At 43.8% G+C, this 17,978-nt stretch overlaps 1 protein-coding gene across 4 annotated transcripts in view; it reads left to right on the forward strand.

The window, feature by feature from the left end:
- LOC116485735 (poly(rC)-binding protein 3-like) overlaps positions 1 to 16,668 on the forward strand; it is a 132,572-nt gene extending 115,904 nt beyond the window's left edge. For 2 of the 4 annotated variants that reach the window (XM_032181279.1, XM_032181280.1), the window contains 3 exons: positions 1,019 to 1,071; positions 9,149 to 9,318; positions 15,221 to 16,668. In XM_032181279.1, the coding sequence (XP_032037170.1) occupies positions 1,019 to 1,071; positions 9,149 to 9,318; positions 15,221 to 15,569 (572 nt within the window). In that variant the 3' untranslated portion in view covers positions 15,570 to 16,668. The other 2 variants (XM_032181282.1, XM_032181281.1) reach the window with 2 other exon arrangements.
- The last annotated feature ends 1,310 nt before the right edge of the window (positions 16,669 to 17,978 follow it).

The following is a 17,978-nucleotide window of genomic DNA, read 5'->3' on the forward strand; positions in this document are numbered from 1 at the left end:
TTATATTCAATGTAAAATAAGTATGCACAGTTCTAGCTGAATGTAAACTCAAGTAAAATGTAGGTGAGTTGCTTTTTTGTAAAAGCATTTCTGTTCCACCTCTTCTAGTTGGAAACAAGTATTTTGGCATGCCTTTACAGATGATAATAAATAAAAATAAAAATGAGAGAAAGAGAAATGACATCCAAAATACAATTTTGTTTCTTCATGGTGTATCTGATAAAATATCTACAAGTAACACTAAATTGCCTTTCCCAGCTTTGTATTTTCTTTCATTCTTGTAATTAACACGCTGCTCCTTAATCTTTTCCTGGTTATATTCGTGAGATGTATGTTTCTGTAATGTTACTATGTGGTAGAGCAGTAATTCCATTTCTCCTGACCATTTTCCTTTTGTCCACCCAATTTAAAAACAAATGTATGCAGCTTACAGTATTCTGTACTCTTCCCTTCAAAAATGATCCTTCCCAACATTCTTCAGCAACTAATCCCACATATAATTCCCAAATTCTGCTAGGTTAATTTCCTCATTGTTATTTTAATTTGTTGATTTTTCTTTTCATAGCTATGTATTTGGTTCAGCTAATTTTTTTCTGTTTGACTTCCACTCTCATTTTCTGTATTGTACAATGCCTGGTAGACAGGTCAAATTTCAGCCACCCATTAATTTCTGAATCGATGTATTTAGAGCAAACTTCAGAGAGTATTTTTAGGTGAAACTCTCCATTTTCTAGAGGATTTGTGTGACCCTGTGCAATCATCTGACATTTGTTGTTTTGGTGGGTTAAAGGTTAATTAAAATAAGGCTCGTTTAAAATGAGTCCAGCCCTCTGAGTTCTGCATCTCTTGCTTTCTTTTCTGTTTCACTAGCACTTCTCTACTTTTCTTCGCTCTTCTCTCTCTTTTCTTTCTTTTTTTTTTTTTTCTCCTTCAGTATGTTTCCTTCTTTATGATATCACTTGTGTCTTACCCTTTTTGCAAACAACTGGCATAACATTTTCCCTCTGTCCCTACATAGGACTGGATGCCACTTCTCCAACCAGTTCCCATGAACTTACTATTCCCAACGATGTAAGTGGACCAATAGTCAGTACCGCTTTCTCTTCTCGCTCTCCTCTGCCACCGGAGGGGGAACCTCCCATCTTCAGCTGATTGGCAAACACTAGTCCCCCAAAATAACCTTAGTCTATTTCTGGAGAAGGGATATCACGGACGATTAAAACATTGATAGATGCAGTGGAGGTGCCGCGGTGTTTTGCCCGTTTTCTTAAAGCCTGGGTGCCTGCTGCTCTCACTGGAAAGCAGATGTGGTCTGAGATGTGTAACCAAGATCCATCTCATGGGTTGCACTAGCAGAAGGGCGAAAGCAGGCTGAAAATTGCTCAGCCACTGCGTGCTCAGCACCGGGCAAGGCAGAGGGGCTGCACCACGGCCGCTGGTGCCGGGCTGGTCTGTGCCAGAGCCTGTGCTTATTCCAGGCTGCATACCTCCCTGGCAAAAAAAAAAGTGACTTTGGTTACGTCAAGGTGCAATACAAGAGTTTATCTGAAAGCAGGGGCTCTAAACATTCCTGCTTCAGCAACTCTGCACCAGCTGTGATGGACAGACCCCATCTCCGTAAGCAGTACAGCACTGAATATTAAAGTGGCTGCTCAAAATGCCCAGTTGATGCTCTGCATCTCATGCAAAAACGCCTTCCAATTTTATTCCCCTTCATTGAAAACAGGGTTTTATTTTTCAGTTTGCATTACAAATGAGTCACTTGGAAAATGGAAGATTTCCCCTCCAGTAAAAAAAGCTTTCAAGCATGAGTGGGATCACAAATAGCAATTATATTCCTTAAGAGAGACTTACAAGATTGTGTAAGCCCTATTAAACTCAGTGGCAATGATTTACAGTAAGAAAAAAAAATACAAAACAACAAAGAAGAAGTAAAGTTAATCTTTTTTTTTTATGAGTGCAGTGATTTTGTAATCTTACTGTTACTTAGAGGATGTCCTGTTGATTTGTCAGTACCTGCTTTATAACCCATTTTGCTGTACACTGAGAATTTTATGAGAGCGTGGTATTTATCCTTACAATGCAAGTTTCTGTAGTCTCATTTTCAGGCAGATTTTGCTCTTGCCATCAGTGACATAAATCCAAGGTTAACCTTCTGACTTCAGATCTTCAGGGCTCATACCAGAGAGAGGTAGAGACAGCTGGCCTTGCATACTGTGGTGCGGTAGGGGGGAAAAAAAGTTGATTTCTGATCTAGGAGGTATGAAATGGCCTGGCTCAGCACTATTCTCTGAAAAGCAAATATGCATCCATGTGTTGCTTGTAACAGAAGATTAGAAAGATTAGAAACCAAGGCCTGAATGGGGTTGGGCTTAGACACAGCCTGCAGAGGCACTACAGGCAGTGCAAGGGAGTTACTCTGTGGTGGTTTGGATGGGAGAGGCAGCAGCAGTTGTGCAGTAAACCATGTGCTGGGAATTTGACTTTGCTTTCCCAACAAGCATCTCCGAGTCCTGTTTTGGACACGTGCCTGAATCCGTCACCTCCTTGTATGCATAAACACCTGCAAAAGTCCAGCACAGATGAGAACAGTATCAGGTTTGCAAAAATCCACTCTGCAGTTGCCAGAGAAGGCAGCGTGCCTATACATGTGTTACACGTATTTTTTAAAACCAATATAATGATAAACATAAAAAAGCCAAAGCCTCGGTATGAATCTGACAGAAGAAAATCAAATAGAAGGAAAATAAGGATCTCAGAGGTTAGCATAGTCTACAGAAAGTAGAAATTATTAGCCATTTGCAATTTGCATAGCTTCGTATTAAAATAAATTTTATTTCCTGTTATTATTGTAACAATGTCATGCTGCTTTCTTCGTACATTATGCTGATAATTGCAAGTAACATGTTGCTAAATAAAAAAAAATACATATGGGGGAACAGATAAATGCATTTTATAGAAAACTGTTTTCCGAGTGCTAAGAGCCCAGTCATCTTCTCCACATAGTGAATTCAGAAGACTGGCCTCTCTAGGTTTTCTTATAACTTCTGGGCATCTCCAAAAAGAGAATGGAGAGGACATTTCTCCAGGTCCCACTTAGACATCACTTTAGTCCTTATCTAACATCTCCTATTCTTCATTAAAACCACTTACAGGGCCATTTGGTTGCTCTGGCCTCCCAAAAGAGGCTGTTGGCAATGCCCATATTGCCAAGAAATCTCTGCGGTACCCAACGTGTCCCTACTTTTGCCCGTTGAAGCGGGCAATCCCGTTGATTCTGTGGGCTGTAGAAGTTAATAAAATGTTGGTGCCAGTTGTGTAAGTTCATTAATTCCTTTGGCACACTGCTGGGGAGGCAAACGGTGCAGCGCTGAGGTGGCCGGATGCTCTGCCACTGCAGTGAGCTGAGCCCTGTGGGGTTAAGGTGAGAATAGTTTACAAAAATATCTTACTAAGAAAGTACGTGAAGTGGAGTGAGGTCCAGTAGCTCCTCGCAGAAGAAGAGGGAAAATATTGCTGCAGTTGTTCAATTACCCTCAGCGCAGTGAAGCACACAAAGGACATAGCGTGCCATGGAGGTGGTTATCTGGTGCAGGTATCCTCAAAAGCAGGAGGGCCTGTGGCACCAAACTCCTTTTCATAAGCGTTCACATATTATGTCTTTGCCTTTCTTTCATTGCCAGGGTATTGCCTGGCCTTTTGGTGCTGCCTACGTTGCCCAGTATAAGTGTGTTTTACAGCATAAGTCTCGTAATAATGTCGTATGGCAGTGGCAGGCCCTTTAGGGGACGGGAGGGATGTTACTGCTGACTGGTCTGTGTCTGGGCACAGACACCAGACATCATAACATTTTGTGCTCTGATTCCCAAAAATGGCTATGGAGAGTAAGTGAATAAATCATTAATAACATATATAAAAATCATCTCATTAAAAATTATGTAGATCTTGTATATATATGGGAGACAGCAGATGCAAGTAGCAGGACAACTTCACCCTCAGAAAACATGAACATTTAGAGAAAGCTGTAAGTCTGGTCAACGCTCCATGTAAACAGAAATGCAAATCCATCAAAGTTGGAGAAGGCATCCAGGAGAACCTGATGGAGTCACAAGTCCTTCCCTGCAAGTGGCCGAGGGGGACACATGTGTGCCCCCGTGCTCTGGGCGTGAAACCCAGCCTCAGCTCCAGGGAGGTCCTCATGGTGCCTCCTCTTCCACCAATGGTCTCTGGGGACACCCAGATCTGGTACTGGCAAATCCCCACTTCATCCATCTCCTGTGGGGTGAGGATCAGTGCCAGCCCTTCAGGAGGATGCAAAGGCAGTGCCCGACCCCAGCTGTGACTTGAAGCAAGGCCGCCCCAAGCAATGATTAGGGCAAGATCTAACAGTCTGTGCAAGACATACTGGAAAAGGTCTGGTGGTACCAGAAGTCAAAGCACTTCCACTGAAGCCAAGGGACCCATGGATTCGACCTCTATAAATTCACCTTACTGCCGAGAGCCTTCCATGTCATAGGAAAATAACCCCAGAGCAAAAATGCAGAATTAATGAGATCCTGTCATTTGGGAATGCTTAAGAGGATGTTTAATCAAAAAGTATTTTTTTTCCACTTTTGCTATATTTATATTTGCAGATAGCCTGATTTTTGTTTCTCCTTAATCTAAGAAAAATGCACTTGCTTCCTCAAGTAGACCTGTCTCAATACACTCAAGAATCAGTAGAAAGATTTCACAAGTCTGTTGTCCACCAGAAGCAAAGTGAGACCATTTCTGGAACAAAAATGGAAGTACTGCTCAGCATCAAAATTAACTTCTCCCAGCTCAGCTCAGAACAGGAGGGGAACTGAAGCTGGGCCCTCAGCAGGTCAAAACGCACACGAATCCGCAGGGTCATTTGGGTTACAAAGCAAGCAATTAGAAGGCTGGTTTCTGAAAGTATGTTCTCAGTTTTCTGCACGCCTTCTTGCAAAGCTTGTGAAATCATTATAGTCCAGATTTTGCATTATCCTAGCAAGAAGAGTGAGGTTGATTATAATTATTATTGCTTTCCAAGAGGGACAGGGTATTTAAGCATCTCTTTCAGAGCCCTGCAGTAAGTCTGTAAAGAACTGTAATCATACCTCAGGAGATTATTGCTCCCTGCAGAGTACATTTCTAACATTTCTGAGGAAAAACAAAACAGGAAAAATCCAGAGCTAAAAGCCTCCCTGCACAAGAATCAGTGTAGGAACCCAGTGTGCATAGTGAGAGAGGAAAGCAAGGGAAGAACCAGGACATACACGTATAGATATAATGTTTATGAATGTTTATGTAATCTTTTTTTTACATTAAGATTACATCTTTATGTAAAGGAATTGAAGACTTTCCTTTGTGGCAAGCACCTGCTTAGTGAAGTAATGCAAAAATTTGGCTTTTGCCAAAGCCACTGGATGTGGTCAGGGCTGGCAGCAGGGTACCACCAAAACACGCTTGTGGATGAGTATGGTCAGCCTCCCTTTTTACCAGCACTAATTTCATTGTAAGAAAGGAAACTGATTTTTATCAGAATTAAAAAAAAAAAAAAAAAAAAAAAAAGAGCTCAGTGCTGTCTCTTGTGACAAGCCTACAGGATTGGACTTTGTTAATAAACCCAAAAGTAGAAGTCTGATCTCTCGCAGTGCTGCACAGAGTACTTCAGTGGGACGGTGGGATGGACATAGAGGAACAAATTGATAGGAAACACCCAGCAGAAAGCCACGTTATTGGGCTCTGTAAATGAGTTTAGCGCAGGGGGATTGGGCAACATGACATACATTTAGCATTTATATTTAACATAATGTGGGAAGAAGTATGGATGAGAGAGACCTGAATCTGAGCTGGCACGGCATGTCAGGAGAAGCTCTATTAGCACCAAGAATTCAGGGAGGGGGAATCACAATAGATCTCCTTCCTGTCCCTCCCTTTAGGAGTGGGATTCAATCCTGATTACACTGGTACTACCAGAATTTTAGTGAAGGACAGCATAAAATTAGAAAAAGGGCGAAGAGCAGAATCTGTGCACTAGGGTTTGATTATTTTTTTATTATTATTTTTGGCATGATGAGAAATGAGGGACACTGAGGTGGGGGAAGACAGATGAGACATTGTGTGGAGGAAAAGAAAGGGAGCAGTTCTTCCCTGGTGCTCACAGTACGAGCATGAGGGGACGTCAGCTGAGCACACATCTGACCTGAGCCATGCTGCTCAAGCCTTGAGGGAGTTAAATTACGTACACATATACGTGCATACATATTTTGTGTATATACACATATGCTTGTAGTGTATATATGTGTACATTATATGCATTCTATACATTATACATATATATAATTTTATAAGTATATGTGCTACAATATAGTACATAGTAGGCTTGGTTTATAGCGTGCTTGGCTTCTCTCTCACATGGACCAGCTTTATCACTTGTTTTCTTGATGGCTTCCTCTTGATTTATTCTTCTGTGAGAGTAAGGCTCACAGAATATTGACCAAGCAGGTGAGCATCAAAAATAACGCAGTGCCTAAAGTCCTTGAAAATGGGATTTCAAATGTTTACCATCCTCTACATTTGCTACCTCTGTCTACCGAGCTTGGAAGAGCAGCAAATCGCTGTCTGTGAAACACGTGGATGCCTGCATTCACAGTCCAGGAAAGCTTGCTTTTGGGGCAATGGACTTCTGTGGGACTGGATGACACATAACCTGCTGGAAATCATGAGAAATGGGCAGCTGCAGAATGACAGGCTGTGCAGCTGATGGAAATGGAAAGGTCAGTCTAGAGAGAGAGAGAGGTTTGGATGCAGTTTGAGATGGCTTCCCCTCAAAGCAAGGTAGGGCAGGCGGTGGTCTGTAAAACCAAATGTCCACCGCCTGATTGATCAAAGCTTTATAGAGGAAAACCAGTCTCTTGAACTTCTTCCCGAAGCCATCAGCTCCTGAATATTCAGATACTGCACTAATTTGAGCATAAGTAAGTAACATGTAGCGGGACAAGCACCCAGCATCACCGTGTGGTGTAAGGAGAGTACTCTGCATGCAACAGCTGCAGTCAGGCGGCCACAGGTCACGGCTTGCAGAGCTTGCCCAAGTGGCAGCCTCCTGCTTCGCCTAGCAAGTGCCTTCGCAGAGCTGGTGACTACGGCGTGCTCACAACGTGCCTGAAGAGCCAGCAGTCCCACACACATCCTCTGCTTTGAACGTCATGTGTATGATCAGTGGCAACACCTGAAAACTGGACTGCTTGAAATTCTGCTGAACACATTTTTCATATTTGTACTTTTTTTTTATTTTTTATTTTTACAAGCATGTGTTTCACAGCAAGTAATTTTACCATATTTCTACCCTTCGACTTCAGACAGACCAAGGGAATACATGCAGTCTACATTTTTTGTTCACAGTTAGGACATAATTACTAAAATATCAGAGTCATTAGAGTCTGAAGACGTCCTGGGTACCAAAGATGCTGCTTCACAGAGCATAAGCCCTGGTCACTCCTTCATAGGATTGTCAGTAGCAGCAGGTGGATTCTTGACCGGATACTTCAAGACCATCCTCTCAAAAACAATTAGGCTGTGGTTGTGGCAGAGGGAAGAGGATGTCTTCATCCCTGGTGGCCATCCCAAGCCAGTCGTGTCTCTCAGTGAGCAGCTCTGGCTAGCAGTCAAGTAAGGCTGATGCAAGTCCCCTGGCTGCCCCAGGACTTGCCCTTTTCCTGGTCGGTGCAGAGGAATTGCTCCCTGCTCAGTCACATCCCTGGCACCACTCGGTATCTTCATGCCCAGCCTTCGCATGGCTGGGAGCCTGGTGGGGCAGGCAAAGGGCTCCGCACTGGCACCTGGCAGTCACACAGTGGTACGGGTCTTTGGGATAAGGACAAAGAGTTAAGGAGGCCCTCCCATGCAAATAGGATGGGAAATCTTGTGTGTGTTCTTAAACCCCATTTTTCCGTCCCGCATCTGCTCTCGTGCTCTGTGTCTGTTTTGGCTGTCTGGCTAGCTGCGTTGGCACTCTGTTTGTCACTGAGTGTGAAGCAGGGTTTAAGGGGCTGTGGTTTTCCTGTTCATCTTTTGCTAAAATGTCTGGACTATGTGAATCTGTTTCTGGCAAGATGCTCCGAGTACTGCAGCAACAGAAACAGTAACACGTCAGGAATGGTGGGAGGGAAAGGCAGGCAGCATTGCTGTGTCCTGGCACTTCTTTCGGCCAAGCTGGCAGCACCCTTCCAGTGTCAATAGTCCTGTAAGGCAGAGTTTCTGTTTCCTTCAGGTTCTGGGCATTGCTGTGCTTGTTAGCCTCCATCCTGCCTTAATAGAAAAGAAAAGGCCACCCCTTGTCTTGAAGGGAGCCAAAGCTGTAGTGTTCATTTGTAGAGCTAAGTACGTTTGCAAAGTCTTGCACGCCAGCTCCAAAAGCTTGTGACTCCACCAAGAGCATTTATACAACCTTTAAAAAGCTATTAGTTGAAGGGAACACCTATGCAATTTTAACAGTAAAGTAGCAATCTGGGGACACGCAGGCTCAGTTTTATTTATGACATATGTGGGTTTTTAAGGTTCTGTAACAAGGAAACGTTTTCAGGGTTATGAAACACAGTCACATTGTAGAGAAAAGAAAAAAAAAAATCAGTCTTTTCCTACGCCTGCTTCTCCCTGAGGCTCTGCAGCTGTGAATCCCAGTGGCTTTAATAGTGCAGGAGCAGCAGAGTGAGGACCAAGCGTCCCCGTGAGGTTGAGGACACGCTGGAGCCGCACAGAGCAGCAGGGCAGGAGCATCGTGCTGTCTGTGCAGCCTGCCCCTGCTGTTCTTGGCTTGCTGCTGCTCTCGCTGGAGGATCAGACTGGGTTGGGCCTTGTGTACATCAGCACTATCACACGCTGTCGTTTTCTGCCAAGGGAGACAGCTAAATAAGCTGATGCTGGCTTGATACCTGCCCAGGCAGCAGCGAGGCTCGATTCAGAGGCACGTGGCCATTGAGCCAACAGACCCTGCTAGCGACTCCTTCCCAACAGCACAGCAAAAATCTTTGGTTTTGATACCGAGTCTTTCATAGCCGTGTTTTTATCGATGCTACAAATTGCAGTGAAGTGATTTTTGCCTGTGTCTGTGGCACTAATCTCAGTCTTTGTCCCACTCCAGTTAATAGGCTGCATTATTGGCAGACAAGGCAGTAAGATAAATGAAATCAGGCAGATGTCAGGAGCGCAGATCAAGATTGCTAATGCCACAGAAGGCTCTGCAGAACGACAAGTTACAATCACAGGATCCCCTGCAAACATCAGCTTAGCACAGTACCTCATTAACGCAAGGTAAGTTGGCTTTGTAAGTGATAACGCTTCCGCAAGATTGCTCTGTCTGCTCTCCAGCAAATGTCTGTCCTGGGTAGATCCAGAAAGTTGCTTTGCAGTGTCCATTTTGCATAGTTCTTCGATTCCTAATGACTTGTGAAGCCCGTATCAGTAGGAGCTGTGTTTACTGTTGGTTTATGTGGAAAGCAGCTTAATCTGCTTAAGTCCAGGTACATTTTGAATGACAAAAGCTCGAAAAAATCTGAATATTCACACCTGCATCCACCTAAAATACAGGTGGATTGAAAATGACAGTAGCAACTTCTTTAGAAGAAAATAGTTTTCACAGACCTGTTTTACTGTCCTAAATGGCAAATATAGTGAAACAGATTGCAAAAGAGATTTAATTTACTAGCTGGAAATTGCCACTCAGAGTTGATATTAAACTGGCATGTAGTTGCTAAAGAGGCAGAGGATTTATTTTTTTTTCAGAGACGGCATCACAAATTTGTAAAAAGCATCCCCTAATGAGACAGGGTGAGACTATCTGCTTCGCCACTTCGCAGTGCCAGGATTACTGAAAACACTGGCTGTTCAGCTAAGCCGCTGAGACGGCCTAAGTCTCTGTCACGTTTTATATGATTACTTAGAAAAATGCTACCACTGATACCACTTTTATTTGCAATTATGCTGAGAAAAATGCGCAGTGGATACAGTGCTGTCTCACAGAGCTGCTTGTACATGGTGGTCCAAGGCAACGACATGTTGTGGGCATGGGGAGTATCTGTGTATTGGATTGCTTTTTCGTTTGGTTGGTTGGCTGTTGTTTTGTTTTGCTTTTCTTTTCCTTTTTCCTTTTTCAAAATGCTGTGATACAAACCAAGCTTGGTGTTTAACTATGTTTGCTGTTAAGGTAGTAGCTATTATATGATCTATATGCAGAGCTGTAGTCGTGGCAGGGCTACAAGCTCCTGTGGTCCCACCTCCTCCCCACCACAGCCCTGCAGTGCACGACTGCACGTCTTGCAATGCAGGGAAGGGGTGGTGTGCAGCTCTGTCTCACAGCAAACAAAAATACTACTTTTCATAGTTCATTTTGAAAGTAGTTTCCTAGGGAAAGGTGTATTTATTTAGGGGTGGCACCATGAAGCCTACTATAAGGTGTTTCCAGAATCCTAAAACAACCTACAGCTCTTTTGCTTTATATTCTTTATATTCTTATATTCTAAATATAAGTCACTTCGGTAAGCCCTGTAATCAAATAAAAATGTGTTCCCTCCTTTAACCCTTAAGGATATGTTCTTCTCTTGGTGTTCAGGGATTCCCCACACATCGAGACGAGAATAGACCCCTTCATTTTTAGTTGCACAAACACCATATGGCATGCACCTGGATCTCAGAAGATAACAATTTAAGATCTTCAAGACAGCTAAAGCATGCAAATAAAATAATGCACTTATTAATGGCGTTGCAGTGAGCTGCTCACCAGAGACAGAAACTCTAGTGAACAAACCTCTCTGACTCACTTTAGCCTGTGAACTCTCACAATTCTGTTTATTACTGCTTAACAAGCCCTTTGATGGAATGGGATATATATGAGGTCTTTTAACATACTTTTGCAAAGAAGAGAACTTCTCAGCAGTCATATACAATGGATGCTCTATCTATACCCTGTGAAACCACAAAGTATTTTCTTCCTGTTGACTTTCTAGCTAGCCGTTTGTTACCATCATCTACAATAAACCATCATATATTGCTATGTACCATATGTTGAAACTGTATTCAGATAAAGTGACTTCATTTGTAAATGAAGACTCTTAAAGTAATGTCTAATAAATTAAGTTCTAAGGCAACATAGGACATAAAGGTGGCTTTGTCATTTAACAAAAGTTGCAGTGCTCCAGATTTCTCTTTTCCCAAGAGAAATTCTCTGCCGGGCTGGGTGCCACCGCAGCCACAGCGCTAGTCGGCCACTGTGCCGGAGGGGGACCTGAGATTTCCAGGCACGAGGGAGGCCCCGTGCCTGCTGGCAGGTTTTGGAGAGGGACACGCATGCAGGGAGCCCGTTTCAGCACCTGTTGGTCCTAACCCTGGCACGAACAAGCGCAGTCGCTTTCAAGGCCTTTGCCTGAAAAAAACAGCGCTGGGGGAGAGCTGAGCACAGTACCTAGGCAAAACGCAGTGCCGAGATACAGCCTGGGATGTCAGAATAAATATATCATATATAAATCAATATATAAAAGCCATACAAGCATTCAGGGTACGGTGGACATTTCTTTTTTATTCTTCCCCCCAAAATCTGACATTATCATAGATTTGGTTTCCAGGGCCAGTATTTCTGCATAAATCAATGTCTCACAGCAGCATGGGATTACTGGACGTATTCCTCTAACTGTGTGTACCCTTAGGCTATTCTCCAACTGAAGTTGCCATCTATACAGTAATTTATCAGGTTGTTTTAGGAATTTTGTAGCAATCTGGTGTTAATATGTATATAAGATTACATACTCTAAATTATAGATATATAAAGATATTGATATAATATCAAGACAGAGATTTAAATCTTTCTAAAGTACTGTTTTGGTTCTGTGTTGATTATCCAAGGGTTGACCTCTGTATTAGTAGAATTTGTCCCCATTTGTTTGCAGTAGAAATGTCTTTTTTTCCTGTAAAAACTTCTGTCTCTTAACTGGTGTCCATTGTAGTAACTGGATTTTCATTATCCAATTACATCTTCTAGCTTTTATTAAGAATGAACCACAGCTTAGGTTTCCTATGTAATATTTGACTTTGGAGTGTAAATGACCTGTAGCCAGCAGCACTTTCTTCTTGTTGAAGAGCAGTTTCCTGAAGATGCTTTTCACTTCCATTTTGATGAAAGATGCAGAACCGACAAAGGCAAACTCAAGCTTTGTTTCTTCTGTACGCTAGTCGGGCAATGCAGGATGTGGCCTCCACTGTATGTATTCGTAACTTAGCTTCTTTAACGTGACAGCGGAAATTTGGCATCGTGAAATTCTGTTTGAAGTCTGCTCATCAGCTTCTGTACTCAGTTTTGTCACATGTACAAGTGATTTGGGAAACTGCTGCTGTCGCAGGACAGCTGAAAGCCAACGGGATGTACTTTCACCTCATTTGTTACCGCCAGTAATGAAGGTGAAGCAGGGCCAATTAGCCCTTCAGTTGTACCTGGGCAAGTACACCAGGGAGGGAGTGTGAGTGGCTGCCACCAACACCACTACTGAGCCCCTGGGATCCATTCTCCCTGCTGGTGCAGGACAACGCGCTCAGTGCTCAGACTAAAATTCCAGCCATATCCACAGGAATTGATTTTAATGCAAGGTAGGCAAGATTGGAGTCAATGAAACACCAAGTCCTGCATTATCTTTCCATATGCCTCCCTCCCAAAATATAATTGAGTTAGAAATATGAAAAAATCCAACTTTATCAAACAGAGTTTTTAAAAACGGCTAAGGTATCACCATACAGCTCCTGCATGGATGTATGCTGGAGCTGGATTCAGGATTTCAGTGATAGAAACAAGGATTCCTGATGTAAGCAAGCCCCCTGTGCGAGTAGATTGCAAGCAGCACTGTACCAGTGCAAGGATGCTGTGCTCCCCGCACAGAATGATCCTGCCTCTGAGGTTAGAAAAGCAGCAGCTCATCCATGGGGCAGATAAACAAACATCATGGAACCGAGAGTAGGAAAACCAAAGTTTTATGTTCTACAAGCGGGTCTGCATTTCACACATTTGCCCCCCTCCCTCCCAACCCATCAGAGACAATGTTGCACCTTCCAACTTAGCGTATGTACCTGTGCAACTAAAATCACAAGAGCCCTTTTTCTTTTGAAGGGACGAGAGGAGCTCTCCTCTCCCCAGCTCAGACCAGCTTCAGGTTATTACCTAAGCTCACCTTTAGCAGCACTGCTTTGGGCATCTTTACTCCAACATCGTCACCCCTCTCTAGTGCTCGTTTATTGTTTGTGTGCTGGCCGTCACACACTGGGCAGGCCTTCTGGTCGTTACCTTCTGCTGGCCATGGGCTGTTTTTCTCACAGCTGCACACAAGTCTAAGATGAGAAAAGGCAAGATTCTTCCATACCCAGAGTAGGGCAACCACTCCTCCCTCCCGGTCCTTTTGCGAGGAGCTGGGCTACCCCTGCTCCCTGACCCTGCACACCCTGTCAGCCTTCAGCCCAAAGCACTTACAGGAGCTACACAAGCGACCCAGCACAGCCCCTTGGCTGGAAAGCTTCTCCCAGGCCCGATTTGACTTGATAAGTGGAAAGTCCCCTGCTAGGCAGGTCCTCTGTGCAGCTGGGAGGTGGCTGGCTCCCTCTGCTGTTGCTGCGGGAGCAGGGAGCGATGCTGCAGGGTGATGCTCCCTCTTGCTCACCTCCAGAAAAAAGAACAGGAGCTTGACAAGTTAGTAGTTCCTTTTCTGAAAAAAAAAAAAAAAAAGAAAACAAACAAACTCAGAGTTAATGCAGGTATAAGTGTAGCTGGTGAAGATTTGCTAACCCACAGCCCCATTTACAAGCCAGGCTGTGATACCTCCCCAGCTGCCCACGTGCAAAATGCACACTGCTGAAAGTGGCATTTACCAGACTGCTTGCTGACCCAAAGCACTGCGCACACGATGCAGCAAACACGTGTCAAAATAAGGGATTTAAGTAGGTAAACATTGCTATCTGAATACAACAAAACAAAGTGCCCTTGGAATTAGCATATTTTAACGTGTGAAAATGTAGAGAAAAGACAAAGTGCATGGGCCAAATTCATCTGGCCTGCCGATGGGTGGACTTACGGTAGAGTCAATGTGTTTTGCTACCTGCACCCTCCAAGGAGCCCTTCACTTCCCTGGGCTAAGAGGTTGGGTCACTCTGTATTACCGTGTGCTCTCTGGGTCCATGTGATGATGTGTATGTTGTACTGATGTAATGCCTTGTCTGTCAGCCGATGGGTCGTGTTATCTGTAATCGCTGTTGCAAGCTCGGAAGGGATACCACTGCTGTGGAAGCCGGGGTGTTTTCCAGTCTTCCTTTGTTCTAATGTCCTTACAATTAGATTGCATACATATTTTATTGTGATATTAAAAAAAAAAAAAAAAAAGTCCGGGGAAAGTACAAATCTAAGTGAACGCACTGGCTAATCAGGTTTGTTTTATATGAAAAATGCACATTGACCTCACAGTGAATTAAATGAGACTAACTTTGTGAAACGAAAACAAAAACTGGATGCCTTAGATGGGAACAGCAAACCATTGCTTAACAGCCTCTCATCCTAGCAAAATGACGAAGGGTGCCATTTCTGTCACAAAATTGACAAATTGAAAAAAATTACCAAAACCCCCCGCGTCCCCCCTCTCCAAAATACCGTGGACTTTGAAAAGCAAAATTCACCACATCAGTGCTGGGGAGTAAACTTCATAGTTCTTTTAAGTTTTCTTTTCAGTTTCGTTTTTTCCATCTTTTTGCCATTACCCGCATTCCTTAGATTTCTTTTTCCATATGTAAAGTAAACTAGCAACCCCCTCCTCTCTCCCTTCTCCAACCCTTCCCCTCCCTCCCCCCCCCCCCCCCCCCCCCACCTCCTTTTATTTATCTATTTATTTTTGGCAAGAACTTTAGAGTCTCAGTAATGTTTTCACCATCGAGTCATGAAAAACCCTTTTGTTATTTCTCTTCTTTAACACATAACATGTTCCTCCTTTGACCCTCATTTTCCCTTTTTTTCTCTCTCTCTCCCCCCCCCTCCTCTCCCTCCCACTCGCCCACCGATCTAACCCCCGCCCGTTCGTGTTGGCTCTCCCTTCTCCATCCCCTCCTTCCCTCCCTCCCTCTCTCCCTCCCTCCCGGCCCCACCGCCCTGGCTGGACCCTCCCAACCTGTTTGTTCCTCTTCCTCTCTTCGTTTGCAGCTTAGAGATGGCTAAAGTCAGCACCCAGACCGCTTCCGTCACGACCCCTGTTGACCTCAACATGAACCTCTCTCAGTCTGCCACCCCTACCTCCACCCCCACCTCCATGGCCGTGCTGGCGGCCGCCTCCGCCGTTACCGTCAGTACCCCCCCTCCCCTACCAACTCTGCCAACCACCCACTATGCCGTTCCTGTCTCCAGTCTGCTTGGCATGAAAACTGTCCCACTCCTGGCACTAAATGCCGCGGCCGCCGCGGGGGCCACGGGGAGTTTGTCCGCTTACACTGCCAAAATTCCTTCGACCAGCGGGGTTAAGAAATCAGACCGCCAGAAGTTTGCTCCATATTGAAGGGATGAGACACAGTGCAAGCCCTGCCAGCTCTGCCAAGAGTCTGTGGTAGATCCTAGCTATCAAGGAAACACTATGGCATCTCTCATGCTCTGTTCAGCTGCTAGTGTCCACTGTTGCCAGCTCGGTCCGTCTGCCATCACCACTAACACCCAGGCGCCCGGCAGCAACTAGTTCCAACAGCCCCGCGCCGCCCCGGGGCCGCCCGCGAGCAGGGGCCAGGCGCTGCCCGCTGTGGGCTGAGGAAGCCTCTTGGGTTGAGAGGACTGCAAGACCACGAGACATAATAAAATATAGCTGGGTTAGGTGCCCGGGCCCACTTTTTGAGGGCGCCAGCGTTTTCTGTGGGGCAGGAAACCTTAATTTCGACCGCTCCGCTTTAGGGAGGGAGAACAGGCTCCTTTTTTGTTGTTTTTTGGCACTCTGACATTTTACCCTGCAAAGTTGCCAACGTAGTACTCATTTCTGTACCTGCTTAAGAGCAGGAAGAGGCCCATTGGTACAAGGCCCCAAGCACTCTCCCCGGCCAGGCCCCATCCAGCCCCACCACGGCCTCCTGCCGAAGCCCACAGCAGAAACCCCCGGCACTTTTAGGGGCACGCACGCTTTGCTCAGCCAGAACGAACCGACCAGTGTTTCCCCTAGGTTCCTGTACAAAATAAAGTCCTGTTTAGCTCACCACTAATTACGCATTCAGGCCGCATTTTGGGTATGAATAAAATCTAGCGCCTGTCAAACGACACGCTAAGGTTGCTGCCTGGACAGGTAACATCCCCTCGCAAGCCCTTCATGATGTCCAGATTAATTAAAACCAGAGACCTAAACTGAAGAGCGCTGGGTGATGCAATGGCTGGTTGCTAGCTGTTGGAACTAGTTTTTAACTGCATTTTCTGTTTGTCCATCCACCTTCTTTTTAATTTCTGCTGCATAATTCAGTACTGCAATATTGTTTTCCTCACCACTTCCAAATCCAGAATCCCATTAGCCCGCCATGTCCATTCACTTTGCACTCCTTGGACACAAAGCTTTAACAATTGAACTGTATTCAGTGCATTTTAATATAAACTAAAAACACAATGCAAATGCAATACTTTTTAAAACATGGTATCTCAAAGTGTGTTATTATTATTGTATAGGGCTAAGTACTATTTCAGTATTTTGTGTCATTTTCTGTATTCTGTGGGCTTTTCTTCACCTTAGTACCTTTGCACTAAGTTTTGTCACTGTAACCATTTGTAGAGTTGCCATTGTTACAGTTTGCACTTATCCAAATGGGGTTTTTGGTTGTTTTAGTTGTGGCTTCTTCTTTTTTTCTATTATTTTTCTTGGTTTGGTTTGTTTTTTCTTTTTGTTGTTGTTGTTTTGTTCTTTTTTTTGTTCGTTTGTATATAATGAAGGAAAAACTGGAAATAATGTCAAGGTACCTCAGTTATTTGACAGCGCTAGAAACCTGCTGTAAAATTGTTCTGGACTATTGTAACTGTGTCAATAATTGAAATTTAAGGAGAGAAAAAAAAATAAGAAAAAAAAAAAAACAACAACCTGTGTGAGAAAACTTGCCTGCATTGAAATGCTGTGCTATGCTGGTTGTACTCAAGTGTTATTTTTTTAATAGTGAGAAGATTTTTTTTTCTTTTTTTTGCCTTTTTTTTTTGTTTTCTTTTCCTCGTTTTTGTTCCTACATTTTAGGCTGTCTTCAGAAGTTACTGGCCTGGGGGCTCTGTAATGTATCTCATCATGCCCTAGTGCATTAGCCACCAGACAGGACTTTTCCAAAGCCCCATGAGACAATGCTTTCTATGGACTAATCTACAGAGGAGTTTCTGCCATTTCTAACTTTCTTATTATTCTGAGACATCAAAAGAAAACACTTCTTTTACTCTTTAAGCAACTGTGCTTCCTAACTCTTGTGTTGCTCTCATTTTACTGTTCCAGTTTTAACACTGTTGTGGGTCATAACATAAAGGAAAGTTATTTTGGGGGATTAATTTTCATCGATGTTCATGCTTTGGCTAATCTGTATAAAAGCATGGGCCGTTAGTGTTCTAAACCACTGTATTCAGCTAGAGACTTGACAGTAAATTAAATGAGACGTTTTTATAAATAAATTTTTTTCCTGATTTAAAAGAGACGTGGTAGCTTTGTGCATACAACTGTTGTGTTGTTTAAACTTTGTTCTTTGTAACCGAGTTGCTAATTTGTCATTTGAGAAACACTATTTTATGGATTGTCAAACTAAGGTCATAGACAAATTGCTTGTTTTCATTAATGATTAAAGGTTTCATATCATCACGCTTAAGGTCCCAGTGCTCATTGGGAAGGAGTGTAACAACTGTGCAATACTGCCAATACTAGCCAGTACATTAGCACTTTCATTGTCAGGGATGATGATTCTTCACATGATTAGAT

The sequence above is a fragment of the Aythya fuligula genome, chromosome 2, assembly GCF_009819795.1.
Source record: "Aythya fuligula isolate bAytFul2 chromosome 2, bAytFul2.pri, whole genome shotgun sequence".
Lineage (NCBI taxonomy): Eukaryota > Metazoa > Chordata > Aves > Anseriformes > Anatidae > Aythya > Aythya fuligula.